Here is a 21,948-nt window from a genome sequence, read left to right as displayed (position 1 = left end):
TGTGCATCCTCCCTGTGACCAGGTCATGCAGTCACTCAACTGTGCATCCACCCTGTGACCAGGTACTGCAGTCACTTACCTGTGCATCCACCCATTGACCAGGTCCTGCAGTCACTCACCTGTGCATCCACCCTGTGACCAGGTCCTGCAGTCACTCACCTGTGAATCCATCCTGTGACCAGGTCCTGCAGTCACTCACCTGTGCATCCACCCTGTGACCAGGTCCTGTAGTCACTCACCTGTGCATCCACCCTGTGAGCAGGTCCTGCAGTCACTCACCTGTGCATCCACCCAGTGACTAGGTCGTGCAGTGACTCACATGTGCATCAACCCTGTGACCAGGTCCTGTAGTCACTCACCGGTGCATCCTCCCTGTGACCAGGTCATGCAGTCACTCAACTGTGTATCCACCCTGTGACCAGGTACTGCAGTCACTTACCTGTGCATCCACCCATTGACCAGGTCCTGCAGTCACTCACCTGTGCATCCACCCTGTGACCAGGTCCTGCAGTCACTCACCTGTGAATCCATCCTGTGACTAGCTTCTGCAGTCACTTACATGTGCGTGCATCCACCCTGTGACCAGGTCCTGTAGTCACTTACCTGTGCATCCACCCTGTGACCAGGTCCTGCAGTCACTCACCTGTGCATCCACCCTTTTTCATGCTTCTGTGAATGTATCTTACCCCCCCCCCCCCCCCACCAGTCAACATGCCTCCCTTTGTCTCTGTCTTAGTGCAAATGCATTCACTTTAAGATGGGTGAAAAATATATTAAAGCCATTGATCAGCCATTCACATTGTTAAAAAATGTAAACGTGATTGACAAAAAACGTAGGTTTTCAGAATGTAAATGGCCAATATAGCTCTGAATGTTAACTCTCCAATACCCGACCAACACAATTTCCAAATGTTAATATTAAAAACTCCTAAACAGATTTAACCCAATCAAAAGAGCATGCATTGAGTGACGTTCTTCTTTCAAGCCAACTTTGGTTTACACCCGTGCAGCGTCTTTGTAACAGCGGAGAGCAAACCTTGCTCTGTGAGCTCGAATGGAAAATGAAACTATTTTTGACCGTCCCCTTTACCTCCCCTCCTCTTGTATCGCACTGCTCGAGCCGTGGCCTGCTGCTCCTGAGCCACTTTCACCAGGGGCATGCGCAATTCCGAGCAGATGCACCAGCCGCCTCCAAAGCTATCCCAAACCCAGACATGCACTTTCTAAAGAAACTGTGGCTGAACCATAACTATAGAGTCGCTTCTGCAACTCTGCAATGTCTTGAATAACTCAGGAAAGACCGGCAACGCTCAGCTGCGGAGCCCCTGTTGGATGACGATGGATGTGACATGTAACTGTCACTGCCAATAAAACTGTGTCTTACAAGGTTAGGACCTTATATAGCATTGGCATTGTCCTGAATTAAATCTGTCTAGGTCCCTTACATCGTACTACTAAACACTGAAGTCCAAACTCCTACGTTGTTGTTTTTGACAGTTGTGTAGTTGTCCTTTTCAGGGTTCTCTGTTTCCTTTTTCATGACCTACAGATTGACCTACGAGGGTTTTTTTCTGCATCTTTAACACCTCCTAATTGACACATGAGTCCATATAACTTTGGGGCTGTCTGCATTTGTTTCCTCCAGGAGTCCTGGCAGGCAGAATTCTAACCCCTGGGAGGATTTCCACAGCTCACGGCTCCAGTGTTACACTGAAGTGTGAGCTCTCTGCCACCAACGCCTCGGTGACCCTCGTGATCTGGAACAAGTGTGACAAACCAACCATAGCTGTGTATTCAGGTCAAGAAGCAAACGTCAAACACCCGTTCAAAGGAAAGGTAACCGTGGCAGAAGGGCATGGAATAGAGATCCGGCAGGCCGACTTCAAGGATGCAGGCAACTACTGCTGCCTTTTCTACACCTTCCCGGATGGGCGCTATGATGGCAAACTCTTCCTACAGGTCACAGGTAAGTCATACACCTTCTAATTATTTAACCCTGTGTAGATGTGCCACAGCTCATTAAATCATACTTTAAAAAGACCTCATTTCTAGCCAGGGTTTGCGCCTACAAATTGAAGGGCAAAGATAGTCTTGTAATGTTGGGGTCAGACACAAGTGACTAGGAATCAATCACCAGTGTGTTTACTTCTTGCAAATGGACCAGGCACTTGCTATCCAACAGCCTCCTTCCTTCTGCATGTTCTGCAGGACCAGTATGTATGGGAACGACTTTCTGGGGTGCTTGGAAAGGGGAGAAGCATAATTAAGGACCTCCAGAAAATATGGATCAGGACCACATTACTAAAATGAAAGCAGGTGGCCCTTCAAAGGTACAGCTTTGGGTGATCCTTGGCAGGGGAGACCTGTTTATAGCCAGCACCATTTCCACAATACACTTCCCTGTGACTACAACAACCAAACAATGTAATATCTGAAAAAATACAGGTTTAAAAAATGCTGCGCCCTCTATTTTACTGGGACTCCTGTACTCAAGAGGTGGGTTTCGGTGGTGTGTGCATGTTCAGGTCCTTTTGTGTAATGAGGAGTTCTCCCCAAAATGATGATCCAGGTCTAGGTATTCTGTCTGGCAGCTGGGGATCACCTGAAGTGAGAAGGTTTAGATGTGCAACATAACTGGGTTTGTATGGGTATGGAACTGATGAACAGAGTGGGCAAATGATGAATGGAAGGGCTGCTTGAAAAGGTGAGCAGAGAGATTCCACACCACCTGGTGTGTGGCCAAGGTTGTACGACGGTACAAAGCAAGAAAAGATATTGTATGCCTTTACCTCGCATTTTTTACCACACAAGTTTTTACCACGAACATGCTTTTACAACGCATGCAATTACCACGCATTGTTTTTATACATATAAACAATGTATTTGTGGAGAGAGACCCCCAAAACCCCAACTTACCTTAAATGCATGTTAAAGTCATGCGTTGTAAAGCCATGCAAGTGGTAAAAATATGGTGCTAAAAAATGCGTGGTAAAGGCACAACGAGGTAATAGCCTTGTTGTAAAGACTGTTTCCCATGGGCAATGATGTGAATATGTCTTAATGTGAGCCGCCACTTCTGGGACCTAACTAGAACGGTCCTATATTGATCTTTGTTACTGCATTGGCGGGCGACCAATTAGGTCATAGTATGCAAGGACGCACTAGCAAATGGGTAATCCGGCAGTCTTTGGGCCTGATGACAACAAAGCACAGGGTAAGATGTCATACACCACCAGAGACACCTTTCTTCCCAGGGAACACCATTTATTTATCAGTGGTGCAGCAGGTAAGCTGCTCAAGATGGAACTCTTAGGCCTCACCATATATAAAACAACAGCTACAGTTTCTTCCTCTCTGGTCAGCTGGCAGAGGAAGACAGGGACCACTCAAGGTCATATGTATGCTCTCTTCTCCAGGGTCGACTGGCAGCCGTCCAGCCAATGTCCTAGGGTGATTGCATCTGGCAGTGATCCGGCCAATCCCCTGGTGTGCTTACATCATGTATTCAATCAGCAACCATACACCACAAAGATGTTTTCTCTATAGGGTGCATACATTTATCAAACAGTAAACACTCAAAATATCGAATTTGAAATATTGACTGGCCAGAATATCGAATTCAAAGTATAGAGAGGCCAGAATATCGAATTACCAAAATATAGTTGGATAGAATATCGAAATTGGGGTTTAAAATATCGATTTCCATAATATCGAATTTAAAATATCGTTTCCATAATATAGAATTTTTTGTGTGTGTTATGTATGCTAGTATATGTGTTAAAATTATATATCATTTTTGTGATGTTTAATTTTTTTAAAGTAATGAATGTTAAGTTATTAAATTTTTGCGTAATTTAATTCCGTAGTGGGTTGTGGGTTTATAGGGGAATAGGGTGGGAAGTAATTCAATTATAGTGAAATAAATATTAATTTTTATGAATTATTAATTAATTTTAATTTAATTTTGCGTTTTAGTTCTGTAGCGGGTTGTGGGTTTATAGGGGAATAGGATGGGACGTAATTTAATTGTAATTAAGTAAATATTAATTTTAATTTATTTGTATTGATCATTAATGTACTTCTAATTAATTATTAATTGGTAATTAATTTTTTAATTGGTAATTAATTTTTATTAATTGATTAATTGATAATTATGTTAATTGTATTAATTTATTATTTGGAGTGGGTTGTGGGTTATAAGGGAATAGGGTGTAAAGTCATTGATACAAAATTCGATATTTTAGTTAATTATATTTTAACATTCTATATTTTGTACTCGATATTTTAGTACTTACCTGTTTGTAGATAGGCATTCTATATTCTGTCCCTCGATATTTAGTCACTGAACTTTATCAAGCCACCTAACTCTAATGACCAGTGTGGGATAGGCAGCAGGTCCTCTATTCTGCATCAATGGTGTCAGTTCCTGATACCTGCTGCTCATGGGACTCAAGACAGGTCCTCCCTGAAGCCAGAGTCTCAAGTAGAGTTTTCATCTGCTGAGGAAGTGAAACTCCAGACAGTGGTGCTTCAAGTACATCCACCGATTGATTGATAGCATGTATAGAGTTCTCTCCAACCCCAACGTAGTTTATTAGTGCCTGTCTTAACATGATCCCTAACTGAACAGATATGACGTCTGCTGCTTCATATAGGTTAGGAGTAACTTTGAGGCCTGAATCGAGAAAAGTGTTGTTACCCTGTGTGCTCCTATTTCTATGTGAACCGTTTTGCTGTGTACATTTCTCAATGTAAAGAGCACTGCAGTAGTCCTGCTGCACATTAACTGAGGCACCCACACCACTGCTCAGTTCTTGAGCGACAGGAGCAGAAAGGTAGATTTAAGTTCATTGATCTGGCGGTAGCACATTTCCAGTACAACATTTATCTGAAGCCTGAGACACCGCAGTATCAAATAAAACCCACTTTTGTTAACTATATTTAAAGCTGCACGTTTTATTCGAAAGAGGTTAGGAACTTTAGGAGAAGGTAAATATAGACCTCTCTTGATGCTTAAAGCTGTCAGCTCAGTCTTGGACTGGCTGAGCTGGAGGTGGTTATCTTTCACCCATGTCTGCATGTCCCCAAGCAACTATACCAGTTATGATGCCATGGGAGACCCTAAGAAAGGTCAGAGAATAGTCTGCGTAGACCCAGGTCACAGAAAGAAAACAGACCAATGTGACTTGTTGAAATCTATGGACCATTTGATAGTGCCTACAATACTCTGTTTAGGTGCTCTAAAATATGCCATAGTTTGCCACCAACAGAGTTACTAGGAGTGACACTGCCCCTTCATCAAGAAAACCCTAAAGCGTCATTCAGAACTTCATGTTTTTGATAGATCTCTGGATCCACCTTGTAAAGGGAACGGCAAAGAATTAAACACAAATGTTGCAGATGTTAAACAACAAGGACTGTTAAGATGGTTATTGCTTCAAAAATAGCTGTATTAGAGGGTGTCTGGATGAGTTTCTAAATGAGTGGGATTGCTAACTATTCTGCTTGAGAGTTGGGGGGACATGTGATTCGAGAAATGACAAGTTATTGAGATGTAAACAGTTAGAGCATTGTCCGAGAAGCCAGGCCAATGCAAAGTCTGTCAGGGCACCGGTTTCAAAGTATTAAGAAGAAACAAGAATGAAGCTCTCCAGTATCAGTGGGCAGACTGGCAAGCTGTTCACAGTCCCACTGAGGCTAGGAGATACCGAGATCCATGTAGGACTGAGCACAGCTCCACCACAGAGGCCTGCCCAAAGCTGGAAGTACCACTGCGGGTCTATGAAGGAATCACTCGCATGCAGCCTTAAAGTGCTCCTGGAAATTAGTATAAGTACTCCATGACAGAAAGAAGCAGGGGTTTATGCAGTACCTCTCATAAGATTTTGTGCATGAAGAGGAATTGTATCAAGGGTCCTCGAAGACGTTTCAGAGTCAAAGGATATAGACAGTAGTGGGGTTAGAGATTGTGAAGGACAGGAAAGTTGCATGTAAGAACAGCTAGAGCGCTAACCACCAGGGGTGGGACTTCCTAGTGTGAAGGTCACTGCTGGATCAGCAGTGGCAGATCCTACTTACCACCACTCCAAACATGGCTCTCTGTCTGACATCGTTTTGTGGTTGCATTGTCTTTCCACTGAGCTTCGTGTCCTCACACCTTTGTTCTGTTTTCCCTTATCTGTTCCCTGTTGGTCCTTCCCTTACCACCTGTACTTCTTGTCTTATCTCTGCTGTTTCTTCGTATTCATTGGTCTGACTTCGTATTGTTGCATCTGTGCAAGATTACCTGCTCCTTGGAGCCCTGGGATCAGCACTGGTATCCTGGCTGACGTCTAGTCTAAGCTTGGCGCCCTCCCTCAGGGACTGCAGTAAGCTGACTACATATTTGCTACCACAATACCATTCTCTACTTCCTGTTTATAATACTGCAACACTTACCATTCTTACTCAGCACACACCATTATTCGCCTCCTTTCGCATTCAGTTTACCAATCCAGTCTACCATTAACCATGGCCATCTTGCTACTGCAAACACTTCTGTGTTTCTCCTTCTGGTCTTCTCAAGCATTCTGTATCGAGGTTGGTGAGTTCTCAACACCCCTGGAGGCACTTGGAGAAAGATAGGATTCGCAGTGAGTCCACATGTGAACTTGAAGCTTCATAGCTAGCTTCATTCCCTGGATGTGTGAAACATGATAAAGTGCTTTTATAGGACCTAATAAACTGTTTCTCCCTTGTCAGGAAGAGTGAAGGTATCATGCAAGGTAAGAACAAAGACTATGTTGTGCACCAAACACAGTGGTTCATCTGTAGCTGTTCAGATGTGGCACAAATACGGATCTATATAGGTTTAACATTGTCTTTCCTATAATGCTCCCATTGAGCAGGGCTTGATATGCTGGGGCTCCACCGCTGGACAACATGGAGGTTTTAAGATTCAGATATGGCAAAGATGTCATTTCCAAGTGTAGGAAAGTGCCCCTTTTGACATGATTACCCCCCACTTTTTGTCTGACCTCTGATGCAACCTGTTAGATTTCGGGGTCTCTAGTTGGCATAGGTAGGTACCTGTGACAAATAGGGACCCTTGCGTTTAGCCAGGGTAAGGGGGTACACTCCTAAAATAACCCCTGCTCACCCCCTTGGTAGCTTGGCACGAGCAGACAGACTTATCTCAGAGGCAGTGTATAAAGCATTTGTGAACACATACAGTAATCAAGTGACAACACTACAGATAGACACCACACAAGTTTTAAATAAAAAATAAGTATTCTTTATATAGACTTATCACAAGACCACAAACGACACAAATCCACAATACTGTTACTTTAAAAGGGTAGAATTTAGCTTAGTTCTCTTAAGATGGTAAATGCGACACTCAGAGTTCAATGTACCTGAACATGCGTAACGCAAGACAACAAAAGTGTTGCAAGGACGGAGATGCGTTGAAGTTCCGGTGAAAAGAAACAAAGATGGCGCTTCCTTCTTGATGTGACACACTTCCCAGTGATGCGGCAGTGCCTGATGCGACGTCGATCCTCTTCTCCGGCGATGCGAGATGTTTCCTCACGATGCGACCCGCGACAGGCCCTGCGAAACGCTTCCCAGTGATGCGGCGGCGTCTGATGCTACGTCGATCCTCTCCCCTGGCGATGCGAGTTGCTTCCACAACGATGCGAGCCACGACAGGCCCTGCGACACTCTTCCCGGTGATGCAGCGGCGTCTGCTGCGACGTTGATCCTCTTCTCCGGTGATGCGAGATGTTCCCTGGAATTCCCCAGCCCCTGTCACTCAAACTCCAGACAAGGAATACACAGCCTAGCAGAGGCAGGTTTGGATGGTTAGACAAGAAAATACCTACTTTCTAAAAGTGGTATTTTCAAACACAGAATGTTAAAACCAACTTCACTGAAAGATGTATTTTATCATTCTGAGTTCAGGCATTCTAAACTCGAATTTCTACTATGTTCCCTGAGTCAGTTAGTATTATAGGATGTAATAACCAAACCGCCCATTGTGGCCTATGGGGAACAGGTAGCCTTGCTACAGTGAAAAACGAAAATGGCTGTAAATCACGATTAGAGCATGCCACACACACCATGGCATGTCCTACCTTATACTTACAATGCATCCTGCCCTTGGGCCTACAGTAGGGGTGTCTGGTATGAAGAAAAGGGAAGGTTTAGGGACTGGCAAGTGGGTGCACATGCCCAGTCAGCATGGCAGTACACAGGCTCTGCAATGGCAGACCTGAGACACACTTTTACAGGTTGCTTCTATGGGTGGCACAACCAGTGCTGCAAGCCCACCAGCAGCATTTGGTTTACAGGCCCTAGGCACCCCTGGTGCACTGTACTAGGGTCTGACAGGTAAACCAAACCAGACAATCATCGAAATATTAATCCATACATCAATTTACAACAGGGAGAGCATATGCACTTGGGCACTGATCAGCAGTGGTAAAGTGCCCAGAGTCATAAAACAGCCAACAACAGGCCAGAAAAAATTTAGGAGGAAGGCAAAAAGTTTAGGGATGACCCTGCAAAAAGGGCCAAGTCCAACACAACCTGACTTGATGTGCCATGGGTCCCTGCCAGTCAGGCTCCAGGGACTGTGTTCTTTCCCAAAACTGTACCTTTATACCCACAATTGGCACATCTCTGGTCACAGGTAAGCACCTTGTAAAATGTACCATGGACCACTGTGACCAGGGAAGGCTTCTAACGGCTGCAGCACCTATTGTGCCACCCTTAGAAGCCCTGTACCTTAACACCCACACACTGCCATTGCAGGCTGCGTGTTTTGGTGCAGAGAAAAGTGAAGAGTCAACATTGCACACATCCCTGTGTGCCATGCCTACAACCCAATGCCTGAGGCCTAGGTAAGATACACCTCTAGCTGGAAGCACTAGCCGCAGGTGACGGTACAGTGGTAGGAGCCCTGTATCCCTACAGTGTTTAAGCCCATTCTAAGATACTGCAAGTGTAGTAAAGTCATAAAGAGAATATGGTCTGGGAGTTGGTTAATACAAACTCCACAGCTCCATAATGGCTTTACTAAAACGTGGGACGTTTTGTAGCAAACCTCTCAGCACGTTGAACCCACATTGATGCATGTGTGGGATTTAATGTAAAATGCATTTAGAGGGCATCTTAGAGATGCCCCCTGAAAATTGACCTCCCTTGGTGTGGTTCCTGAATGGCTGCCCGCCATTTGCCACCACCAGAGAGGTTTCTGGACCCCTGGGTAGAGAGCCTCCACTCTTTGGGTCTATAAACCAAGGCCATCCTGGGCAGAGGTATCATTGCTCCTCCCCCAGAATGGGATGGATCCACGAAAGGCAAGCTTTTAAGGCCTGCCGCCTTTGTGAGCTGTCCCAACGTTTGGCTGCCCCCAGCAACTGGCTCCCACCGGTTCTGCCTCCCGATCTGGTTGGGAGAATCAGCTGGAAAACAAAGCTAGGAAGACAGGTGTGCCCATCTTTGCCAACCCCATCTCTAAGCTGAAAGAGGCAAGATGAAGCACACATCTCAGTCCCCTCCATCTTCAAGATGAGGGGACTCAGTCAATCAGGAAGAGGTTCATGCCCCCGACCCACTGAAGGGTGGCATACTAGGGGGTGTGTACCCCTATGGAAGGGTGCCATTGGTCCTGACCTAGACACCCCTCTTAATGCCCCTAAATTTAGTATTTAGGGGGTGACCCTGAACCTTGGCTCCTCAGATTCAAGTAAGAAAGAAGAAGGACCGAAGAACCGTGCTGACACAGGAGGAAGAGGACACTTACTGCTTTGGCCCCTGCCCTACCAGCCTGTCCAGTCTCCGACCTGCCTACAGCGAAGAACCTGTCATTTCCAGGAGCTAGCAGCCCCCCAGAGCCAGGAGGACCTGCCCTGCACTCACCTTACAGACTGTCTCCCGTGAGCACCAGATTTGCTTAACAAAGACTCCAACTCCAGAAAGCGGATTCCGGCAACTCCGCAATTCCCCACCACTAATTTAAGCTGCTTTTTGAAATCACACCAACCTGTAATATTTGCAAATCCATTCCCATTTGCATTTCTGTGTAAAGGTTTACAGTTGAAAGTATATTTTACCAATCTGTACCAAGTCCTGCTTGGTTCTAGAAATAAAATACAAGTATACCTTTTTTATACTTACCCAATGGGTCTGAATTCTGTCTCTGAGTGTGTACCATCAGTCTTGAGTGAGTGAATACAATAAATGCTTAACACACCCTGCGGATAAGCTTCACTGCTCACCCACACTACCACAAAGAAAGATGTTAGTAATGACGTAATTTATCCTCTGTTATACCTCTGGGCACTCTGTGTGCTGTGTATCTTCCTTTGTTATAGTATATACAGGCCCAGCTTCCTACATTGGTGTATCATCGGTGGGATGTAACGCCTTGCATTTATTGAACTAACTTAGTCAACCTTTGATCACATGACAAGAATCCACAAAATGACTTCAGTTCAACTCATTTTTTGACTTCACTATTTTTTTCAAACTTCTAAAAGTCTTGTTGGGGCCTTGTGTTAAATCCCTATCGGTTTTTTTCTGAAAAAGTAAAAGTCACTGAAGTTTGGGGGAAGTATCTAGAACTGTAAGAGTAGGTCTTCCAAAAAGAACCCCACCTTAGAAATATAATGAGCAACACAGGGAATATGGGTGAGGAGCCGCTCCTTATTTCAACTTACAGGTTAGAGAGTTAAGGATTCTCTGTAAGGCTAAGCAAATAGGAACTGGGTCCAACCCTACAAGAATAAAACTCCAGGAGTTCCTGGCAGGGTATGCAAGGGACCACCCCTTAGAAGAAGTTGTATGGCCTTCAGGAGAATGGGGAAAGTAGTGAGGACGATGATGTCTTAGACCAACCACCTCAACTACTTAGGGAGGAAAGGAACTTTGTACCCGATCCTTTACACCCAAGAGGTACAGGGTCTGGCTCCTACAAAGGTAGGAAAAACTCCATACCAGACATTGAGGACAACTTCACTGCGGAGAATCTCCTTTTAGAAAGGATGACCAAAAGGCTAGACCTAGAAACTAGGCTCCTACCGCTAGAGAACGAGATAGCAGTGATGGGCCTAGGCCTAGGTGGCAGCAATTTAAAAAGTCAAGAAAAGGAAGGATGCTATGATTCTAAAATCCCAAAGGGATTGTCCCTAAATTTGAGGATCGTGATGATATCACCAAGTGGTTCACAGCCTTTGAGAGGTTTTGTGAAGCCAGCAAGGTGTGGAAGACACACTGAGGGGCAACCCTTTTGGGAACTGTTCTCTGATGAGTGCAGAGACAGGCTTCTGACCCTAAGTGGGGCAGAAGCAGAGTCCTATTAACTCATGGAGGATACTCTGATTGAGGGATTTGGGCTCACTACAGAGAAGTACAGAATTAAATTCAGGGGGCTCAGAAATCCTAAACACAGTCATTTGTAGACTACTCAGTAAAGACACTAGGAGGCTGGTTGACTGGAAGTAAAGTGCAGAATTATGAGGGAGTTTATCATTTGTTTATGAAGGAACTAATTTTAAGTAACTACATAAATGAAAATTTGCATCAGTATCTGGTAGACCTAGGTCAAATTTCTCCCGAAGAATTGGGAAAGAAGGCAGGCCACTGGGTCAAGACAATGATAACAAAGACAACCATCGGGCGTGACCAAAACAAAGGGGTCACAAAGCCTTCCAGGGGAAAGAGAGTGAGAAATCCAAAGATAAAATCCAAGAGTCTTCTAAAGGCCCCCAAAGTCCTGGCCAGGGGGGTGGGCCCAATAACTATTCTCAGCCCACCGCTGGGTACAAGGGGAAAAATGCTGATCCTGCGAAGTCCTGGTGTTTCCACCGTAACAAGAAGGAACACCGAACTGGAGATCTTGCCTGTCCCAATAAACCAGTCCCTAGTCCCCCACCAGTTTCTACTGGTATGGCAAATCTCCAGATGGGATCAATAGCGTGCACAGAGCAAATCAGTGTCCACTCTAAGGCTGTTTTAGTCTCTGAAGGTGAGGGAGGGTTAGCCACTTTAGCCTAATTTAAAGAAATACTAGCAGTACCACTTAGTGAATGGGACTAAGATAGAAGCCCTGGGGGATACAGGTGGCATTGTTACCATGGTGAGGCATACACTGGTTTCCCCAGAGCAATACCTAACTGTAAAAACCTATCCAGTTACCAATGTTGACAGTGTCATCACTAACCATGCCATGGCTATGGTTATATTAGACTTGGGGGGAGGGGTGGAGGGGGGTTGTTGGCCTGAAACAGGTAGGTATCTCTCCATGACTCACAGCTGCCTGTCTGCTTGGAAATGATATGGAAACTCAGCATGGGCAGTAGGAAGAAAGGCACATGCAGCCATGCTGCAAATCCCCGAGATAGTGTGTGTAAAAACAAGATGGAACTGAGCCCATGGAGCTTGAACCTTACAAGGTAGAGCTCCTGGGACCAGGGGGGCCCTCTAGGGAACAGCTATGCCTTGGGCAGCAGGTCTGCCCTCTCTTGAAAGACTGAGGCAGCAAGCTGCTGCATAGGAGCAGGGAGATGTCAGTGGCTCCCACAAGGTCTATTGGGAGGAAGGACTCCTGTACACTGAGGCCAGAGACCCCAACCAGGGTACCACTAGGAGAGTGGTAGTGTTTCAGTTGTGTAGGGAGTTTCTACTCACTCTAGCCCATGACATACCCATAGCTGGACATCTGGGCCAGACCAAAACTTTGGAAAGATTGGTCACCCACTTCTATTGGCCCCAGATATCCCACAGAGTGAAGGAGTTTGTAAGCTCCTGTATCACATATCAAGCCAGTGGCAAGACAGAAGAACACTCAAAGGCCCCCTAAATCCCACTACCAGTGTTTTGGGTACCCTCTGAGTGGGTATAGTAGGTCCACTTGAACCTCCCACAGCCTCAGGAAACATTCATACTAGTAGTAGTGGATCATGCTTCTAGGTATCTAGAAGACATTCCCTTAGGACTACTACAGCCCCTTTGGTAGCCAAGGACCTCATTGTTGTCTTTACCAGGGTAGGATTTCCTAAGAAGGTAGTATCAGACCGAGGTACCCAACTTCATGTCTGCATACTTAAAACACATGTGGGATGAGTGTTGTTAGACGGACCGGGAGGGTCGGCCGAGGACAAGGGGAGAGGTCTCCGGGGAGAGCCGTCTCCAGCGATCGTACAGACAAATAACTTCCCCCCCACAGACAGATACCACACAAGGAGATGAGTTAGCGTTCTTTATAAGCACTTCTTAAGGTACGATGAAAAGGTACAAGGAGGTCTGGACTCAGGGGTCCCCTCGATTCAAGTCTCTCAAGATGGGAAAAGGGGGTAGCGGGACAGTCTGGTTACCAGTCTGATAGTTGAGATGGTATGGTGGGTAGCTCACAATCCTCGAGCTTGGTGGTCTAGTTGGTACGGGCCGCGGCAGCGCCAGCAGGTCCCGGTGAAGATGGTCGATACACGGTCCGCGGCAGCGCCAGCAGGTCCCAGTGAAGATGGTCGATACACGGTCCGCGGCAGCGCCAGCAGGTCCCAGTGAAGATGGTCGATGTACGGTCCGCGGCAGCGCCAGCAGGTCCCGGTGAAGATGGTCGTTACAATGGGCCGCGGCAGCGCCAGCAGGTCCCGATGAGGATGGATGTTGCAGAAGGCCGCGGCAGCGCCAGCAGGCAGGGCGATAGTTCACAAGATAGGGCTACGGCAGCGCCAGTAGTCCGTCAAGGCTGAGTTCTCTCGGTGTCTCTCGACTCCAGGATACAACTGCCTTCCTGCTCCGGAGCTGCTCCAGTTATAGGGCAGGCGCCCTTTGATGTCCGGACCCTCGCACTTGGAGGTCGGAGGGTCCGGGATGAAGGTGTCCAGACACCCAGCGGGGGGTGGAGCCGGTGCCTGGGGGAACTGGAGGCGATCGGCACCTGGCGGGGGAGAGTCCTTGGCGCTTCGTTCTCCCATTGACCTGCCAAGTGGTCCGCTCACCTCCTGGGTGGATGGTGGTGCCGGGATGTCGGAGCCGGCCAGGCCCAGGGTTAGGGTCGGGTGGAGGCCACGCGGCCTCGTGGCGCAGGACCCAAGATGGCGGCTTGACCCGGCCGAGGGAGCCGGTGGTGGCTTGGGCCCGTGATACATGGAGGTCCGAGGGCAGGAGTTCCGTCGGGAGACGGGGTGCGGGTGATTCTCGTGGGTCACGCCTGGCGGGCCGGGGCTTGGGCCCTGTCATGCGGGGAGGGAGCAAGCCCTTCGTGTGGCCTGTCCAACATGCGTCCCCCCCAGCTGAAGGCGGGGAGAGTCACCCATCTTCTTGGGGACTCTCCTCGTCGAGGCGGAAGAAGCGTGACAGGCCATCTGCGTTGGCGTGGTCTTGGCCCGGTCGGTGCTCCACGGTGAAGTCCATTCCCTGCAGGGAGATGGACCAGCGCAATAGTTTTGGGTTCTCCCCCCGCATCTGCATCAGCCACTGCAGGGGTCTATGGTCGGTTTGTACCCGGAAGTGGGTACCGAAGAGATAGGGCCGGAGCTTTTTGAGGGCCCACACCACTGCGAAGGCCTCCCTCTCGATTGTGCTCCAGCGCTGTTCTCGGGCCAGGAGACGTAGGCTGATGAAGGCCACCGGCTGGTCATGACCCTCGGGGTTCACTTGGGAAAGAACCGCTCCGATGCCGTGGTCGGAGGCGTCTGTCTGTACCACGAATTCCCGACTGTAATCGGGGGCCTGGAGCACAGGGGCGGTGCACAGGGCGGCCTTCAGCTTTTCGAAGGCCGCTTGACAATCGGGGGTCCAGTTAATCCGCTTCGGTTGGTTCTTGGACGTGAGACCCGTGAGGGGCCCCACAATGCTGCCGTAGTCCCTCACGAACCGCCGGTAGTAGCCGGTGAGCCCCAAGAAGGCTCGGACTTCGGTCTGGGTGACGGGGGGCTGCCAGGACTGGATGGCAGCAATTTTAAGTTGCAGTGGGGCCACCAGCCCGCTTCCCACCTGGTGCCCCAGGTAGGTCACGGACCCTTGACCAATTTGGCATTTGCCGGCCTTAATCGTGAGGCCGGCCCGCTGGAGGGCCTGTAGGACCTCCTGGAGGTGGAGGAGGTGGTCGGACCAGTGGCGGCTGTATACAGCGATATCGTCCAGGTAGGCAGCGCTGAACTCTTCGAGCCCCGCCAAGACCTGGTTCACAAGACGTTGAAATGTAGCGGGGGCGTTCTTCATGCCGAAGGGCATGACCTTGAAGTGGTAGTGGCCATCGGGGGTAGAGAAGGCGGACCGTTCTTGAGCCCGGGGTGTGAGACCGATCTGCCAGTAGCCCGCTGTTAGCTCGGGGGATAGGATGAGCGTCGGTTCGAGTGACAGCGTTCAAGCCCCGGTAGTCGACGCAGAATCTCAGTTCAGGTGTGGTGCCGGGGGCAGCGGCTTTGGGGACCAATACAACCGGGCTGGCCCAGGGACTGTCCGAGGGCTCGATGACCCCGATCGTGAGCATTTTGGCCACTTCCTCTTGTATGCAGGCCCGTACCCGATCTGGTGCGCGGTAGGCCCGGTGTCGGATAGGGGGACTGTCCCCGGTGTCCACGTCGTGCAGGCACCAAGGGGTGACCCCGGGAGTGAGGGAGAACAGTGAAGCGAACCGCAGCAGGAGGTCCCGGCAGCCCTGGCGTTGCTCTGGGGTGAGGGCATCGGAGAGCCGGACCCCGTCCACGGAACCGTCGTTCTCCTGAGTCTTCAGGAGATCCGGGAGGGGTTCGGAGTCCTCCTCTGCCCCACTGTCCGTAGCCATCAGGAGGCTGAGTTCTGAGCGCACAAAGTGTGGTTTGAGTCTGTTGGTGTGGAGGACCCGAAGGGGGTTCCGGGGGGTCCCCATGTCGATGAGGTAAGTGACGGGGCTTTTGCGCTCGACCACCTTGAAGGGCCCCGTCCACTTATCTTGCAAGGCACATGGTTCGGTGGGGGACATCACCCACACTCGTTGACCAGGTTCGAACTCGACGGAGGAGGCATTGTGATCATACCATCTCTTCATGTCTTCCTGGCTGGCCTCGAGGTTCGCCTTGGCCATCTCCCTGAAGCGCCGGGTCTGATTGCGTAGGGCCAGGAGGTACTTGAAGACGTCTGGAGGGGTCTTTAGGGGGGCCATCCCCAACCTTCTTTGACTAGGCTGAGGGGCCCTCGCACAGGGTGCCCGTACAGGAGTTCGAAAGGGCTAAAACCGAGGGACTTCTGGGGAACTTCTCGGTAGGCGAAGAGGAGGCACGGGAGTAGTACATCCCACTGGCGACGGAGGGGCTCTTCCAATCCCCCAATCATCCCCTTGAGAGTGCGGTTGAATCGCTCCACTAGTCCGTTCCCTTGGGGGTGATAGGGGGTCGTGAATCGGTAGGTGACCCCGCACTGTTGCCAGAGGGACTTCATGTATTTGGAGATGAAGTTCGTGCCTCGGTCGCTGACGACTTCTCGGGGGAAGCCCACCCGGGAGAAGATCCCCATTAGGGCCCGGCCAACCACCGGAGCTGTTACAGTTCGTAGAGGCACCGCCTCGGGGTAGCGGGTGGCGTGATCCACCAGTACCAGGATGAACCTATGTCCTTGTGCCGTGCGGGGGTCCAGGGGCCCCACAATGTCTATTCCTACCCTCTCGAACGGGGTGGTGACCACTGGGAAGGGTTGTAGAGGGGCTTTCAGCTTACGGCCACTCTTCCCGCTGGCCTGGCACGTGGGGCAGGACCGGCAGTGGTTCAGGACGTCGTTCCGCATCTTCGGCCAGAAAAAGTGGGTCACTAGGCGACTGTAAGTTTTGTCTTGGCCCAGGTGTCCAGCCAGGGGGACATCGTGGGCCAGGTTGAGCAGGAAGTCTCTGAAGCGGAGAGGTACCACCAGTACTCGACCGGCCCCTAGCTCTGCGATTCTCGGTTCGCTGTATAGCAGGTCGTTCTCCCAGTAGACCCAGTGAGTTCCGGTGGAGTCCCCTGCGCTCTGGGCGCTGGCTTGTTGGCGGAGTCCCTCGAGGGAGGGGCAGGTCTTTTGCTCCTGGCGGAACTGTTCTTGGGTGGGCCCCCCTTCTTGACGCCACTGAGCCAGGCCGGGGAGGTCCTGGGGTTGCGCGTCCCCTTCGGTCGTTGGTTCCGGGGGGTTGGCCTCGTCGTTGTCTTCTACTGGGGCGACCGGGGGCGGAGGTGCTGGCCATTCCGGTTCTTCTGGTCGGGGGACGGCACGGGCGGCCATGGACCGGGTGGTTACGCCGGCCCAGTCCGGGAGGCCCAGCATCCCCAGGTGCTCTCTTCTCTCGACGGTGGCCCACGGGGAACTCTCAAGGTCATTCCCCAGGAGGCAGTCCACGGGGGCATCATCCCGGACCGTCACTTTCAACAGGCCGGAGACCCCTCCCCACTCGAAGGGGACGCAGGCCATTTGACACAGACTTTCGGAATTGTCGGCTGAGCGGACGGGGCAGAGAATGTTCGGCAGGATCTGCTCGGGTTTCACCAGGTGACAGCGGACGGCCGTCACACTGGCGCCTGTGTCACGTAAGGCCTCGGCCCGATGCCCATTAATGGTCACCCACTGACTGTATTTCCTGGTGTTGGCGGGTAGGGGAGCCCGCGGGACTATGTCTTTTCCCCCTAGGCACGCTAGAACCATGGCGGCCGGTTCCCACTCTTGCTGGGCCGGCTCATACTCTTCCTGTTCCTCTGATAGTCGTTCTTCCCCCAGGGCGGCGGCAGCTACCTGGCGGGGCTTGGGCGTTTGGTTCTACGGGCAGCTCGGGTCATTGGCGTAATGGCCGACTCGCTGGCATCGGTGGCACGTGACATTGGCTCGGAACCCTGGACGCATCGGGGGGTTTCCCCGGCCGGCCGGGGGCGGGGTGCTGGCCACGGGTGTTGCCGGGAGGGTGTCTCTCCCTCGCCCCTGGCCTCCTCCTCCTCCCCGAGGACGGTGCTGGCCTTGGTTGCTTCGGTTCTGCTCGTGTGGTCCTCTCCAGCCCACTCGGGTGCTTTCCCATCGGTCAGCTTCAGCGGCGAGCTGCCGGGGGTCAGTCAATTTACTGTCGAGGAGGTGCTGCCTGAGCTCGACGAAACAGTTGTTCGACAGGTGTTCCCATACCATAAGGTTAAAGAGTTGTTCGTAGGTCGTTACATGGCTCCCCTTGATCCAACCCTCGAAGGCTCGGCTGAAATAGTTTACGTACTCCACCCAAGTTGTACCCGGGATCCGGGTGCAATCTCTGAACCTCTGGCGGTACATCTCGGGTGTGAGGCCGTAGCGGGTGAGGAGGGCAGCCTTCATGTGGTCGTAGGACGACATTTGGTGATCTGGGAGCTGCAACAGGGCATCGCGACCTTCGTTGACGAACCTCCCCCATAGTCCGGCTCCCCAATCACTCCGGTCGATCCGGTGGGAGGTCATGGCGATCTCGTAGGCTTTGAACCACTGCTGTATGTCGTCTTCTCGGACATACTCTCGGACAACATCCTTGGGGATGTGGACTTTTTTCTCGGTTGCCCCTGGGGTGTGCGGTCGCTCAGGCACCCCCGGTTCTTTATTCTGTTTCCGAAGTTCTATTTCCGCCAGTTTGCGCTCGTGTTCGAGTGTTATTCTTTTTTCCTCAAGCTCTCTCTGTCTCTGTTTTTCTTCTCGTTCCTCTCGGAGCCGCAGATGCTCTAGATTTAGTTTCTGCTCGGCTAACTTTAGTTCACCGTCCATCTTGAGTCGTGCCATTTCCAACTCGTGTAATCTGGTCCTTTCTCTTTCCTGGATCTCCTCCTGCGAGAGGCCCGTTCCCCGCTCCTCGGGAGTCGTGGCGTTCCCCTCTGGTGTGACACTGTTTTGGTCGGAGGATCCGGCGATCCCAGTTTCTGCCCACGACTCAAGGGCGCGCTTCAAATCATCTTTGGTACTCAGGCCGGTGGTAGCAATGCCTAGTTCCATGCAGAATTGTTTAAGTTCGCGGTGGCTATATTCTTCCAACTTATCCATTTGGAACTTTTCAGTGGAACCGCTATCTTTGGCTGACATCGTGGTTTTGTCGTGGGGTGAGCTACTCTCTGTACGATTACGCATTGATTCGGATCGCGCCGCTGGCCACCAATGTTAGACGGACCGGGAGGGTCGGCCGAGGACAAGGGGAGAGGTCTCCGGGGAGAGCCGTCTCCAGCGATCGTACAGACAAATAACTTCCCCCCCACAGACAGATACCACACAAGGAGATGAGTTAGCGTTCTTTATAAGCACTTCTTAAGGTACGATGAAAAGGTACAAGGAGGTCTGGACTCAGGGGTCCCCTCGATTCAAGTCTCTCAAGATGGGAAAAGGGGGTAGCGGGACAGTCTGGTTACCAGTCTGATAGTTGAGATGGTATGGTGGGTAGCTCACAATCCTCGAGCTTGGTGGTCTAGTTGGTACGGGCCGCGGCAGCGCCAGCAGGTCCCGGTGAAGATGGTCGATACACGGTCCGCGGCAGCGCCAGCAGGTCCCAGTGAAGATGGTCGATGTACGGTCCGCGGCAGCGCCAGCAGGTCCCGGTGAAGATGGTCGATACACGGTCCGCGGCAGCGCCAGCAGGTCCCAGTGAAGATGGTCGATGTATGGTCCGCGGCAGCGCCAGCAGGTCCCGGTGAAGATGGTCGTTACAACGGGCCGCGGCAGCACCAGCAGGTCCCGACGAGGATGGATGTTGCAGAAGGCCGCGGCAGTGCCAGCAGGCAGGACGATAGTTCACAAGATAGGGCTACGGCAGCGCCAGTAGTCCGTCAAGGCTGAGTTCTCTCGGTGTCTCTCGACTCCAGGATACAACTGCCTTCCTGCTCCGGAGCTGCTCCAGTTATAGGGCAGGCGCCCTTTGATGTCCGGACCCTCGCACTTGGAGGTCGGAGGGTCCGGGATGAAGGTGTCCAGACACCCAGCGGGGGGTGGAGCCGGTGCCTGGGGGAACTGGAGGCGATCGGCACCTGGCGGGGGAGAGTCCTTGGCGCTTCGTTCTCCCATTGACCTGCCAAGTGGTCCGCTCACCTCCTGGGTGGATGGTGGTGCCGGGATGTCGGGGCCAGCCAGGCCCAGGGTTAGGGTCGGGTGGAGGCCACGCGGCCTCGTGGCGCAGGACCCAAGATGGCGGCTTGACCTGGCCGAGGGAGCCGGTGGTGGCTTGGGCCCGTGATACATGGAGGTCCGAGGGCAGGAGTTCCGTCGGGAGACGGGGTGCGGGTGATTCTCGTGGGTCACGCCTGGCGGGCCGGGGCTTGGGCCCTGTCATGCGGGGAGGGAGCAAGCCCTTCGTGTGGCCTGTCCAACAAGTGTGGTGTGATCTACAAGTTCACAACACCTTACCACCCACAAACCAATGGCCTTGTTGAAAGATTGAAAGGCATGATAATGGGACTCCCAGAAAAACTCAAAAGGAGATGGGATGTTCTGTTGCCCTGCCTGCTTTTCGCCTACAACAAGGTGCCTCAATAGGGTGTAAGGTTTTCACGCTTTGAACTTCTGTTTGGACAACTGTAAGTGGACCACTGTCACTTGTAAGGGAAGGATGGGAGAAACCCCATCACCTGTAAGGGGACCACTCATTTGTGAGGGAAGGATGGGAGAAACCCATCATGTACCAAAACAAGATGTGATGGACTGTGTACTAGGCCTTTGTTCCAGGATGGCAGAGTACATGCAGAAAGCTTCTGAAGCTCTGGTATGACCAGAAAGGTTCACAGGTAGTATTTCAACCAGGGTAAACGGTGTGGGTTTTGGTGCCAGTGGCACCAAGGGCTCTCCAGGACAAATGGAGTGGCCCTTACCCTAACCTAGAAAAAAGAGTGAGGCCACCTAATTGGTAGACCTGAGCACTAGCAGGTACCCGAGAAGGGTGATACATGTGAACCACTTCAAGCTCTATTGTGACAGGGCTGATGTGACCATGCAGATGGTTACTGATGATGATCAGGAGACACACAGTGAACCTCTCCCTGACCTCCTCTCTACCAGCCCCCAAAATGGGTCAGAATATGGAGTAGTCTATTCAGACATCCTCTCTACCCAACAGCAGGCTGATTGCAGACAAGATCTGCAACAGTATGTACAGTTATTTTCCTTAACCCCTGGTCAGACTCCCCGGTGTACCCTTGATGTGGACACTGGAGACAGCTTGCCTGTCAAAACCAACATCTATTGCCAATTTGATCAAGTTAGAGAAAGCATTAAAGCTGAAGTCAGCAAGATGCTGGAGTTGCGGGTCATTGAACCTTCTGAGAGTCCCTGGGCCCAGTGGTCCTAGTCCCCAAACCTCATCCACAGAGTGGAGAGAAATTAGTTTTTGTGTGGACTACAGAGGCCTCAATGCTGTCACCAAGACAGATGCACACCCCATCCTCAGAGATGATGAACTGATGATAAGTTAAGGGCTGTCAAATACTTAAGTACCTTTGACTTAACTGCAGGTTAATGGCAGATTGTCATGGCCCCTGGCAGCGAAAGAAAAGACAGTATTCTCCACACAAGATGGATACCTCCAGTTAACTGTGATGCCATTTGGTCTAAGGAATGCACCTGCCACCTTCCAAAGGTTGGTAAATCCAGTCCTTGCTAGGTTGAAAGGGTTTAGTGCAGCTTATCTAGATGAAATTGTTGTGTTTAGGTCTTCCTGGCAGGATCACCCGGTCCACCTGGGGAAGGTGTTACAGGCCCTCAAAGCTACTGGCCTAACTATCAAGGCATCCAAATGCCAGATAGGTCAGGGGAATGTTATGTACTTGGGTCACCTTGTAGGTAGGGACCAAATCCAGCCACTATAACCCAAAATCCAGACAATTCTGGATCAGGAAGCTCCAAACCCCCCAGACCCAAGTCTGGGCATTCCTTGGTTTGACTGGGTACTATAGGAGGTTTGTGAAGATGTATGGATTAATTGTGACACCCCTCACAGAATGTACCTCCAACAAAATGCCCAAGAAAGTTAACTGGACAGTT

At 50.8% G+C, this 21,948-nt stretch overlaps 1 protein-coding gene across 1 annotated transcript in view; it reads left to right on the top strand.

Annotated features, from left to right (window-relative positions):
• Positions 1–21,948, top strand: part of TIGIT (T cell immunoreceptor with Ig and ITIM domains) — a 160,203-nt gene that overhangs the window by 13,747 nt on the left and 124,508 nt on the right. The window contains exon 2 of the mRNA XM_085624031.1: positions 1,646–1,966. Within this exon, the coding sequence (XP_085480157.1) occupies positions 1,646–1,966 (321 nt within the window). The remainder of the gene's footprint in view (positions 1–1,645; positions 1,967–21,948) is intronic.

Source organism: Triturus cristatus, chromosome 8 (genome assembly GCF_964204655.1).
Source record: "Triturus cristatus chromosome 8, aTriCri1.1, whole genome shotgun sequence".
Classification (NCBI taxonomy): Eukaryota; Metazoa; Chordata; class Amphibia; order Caudata; family Salamandridae; genus Triturus; species Triturus cristatus.
This window is presented reverse-complemented; position numbering and strand designations above follow the sequence as displayed.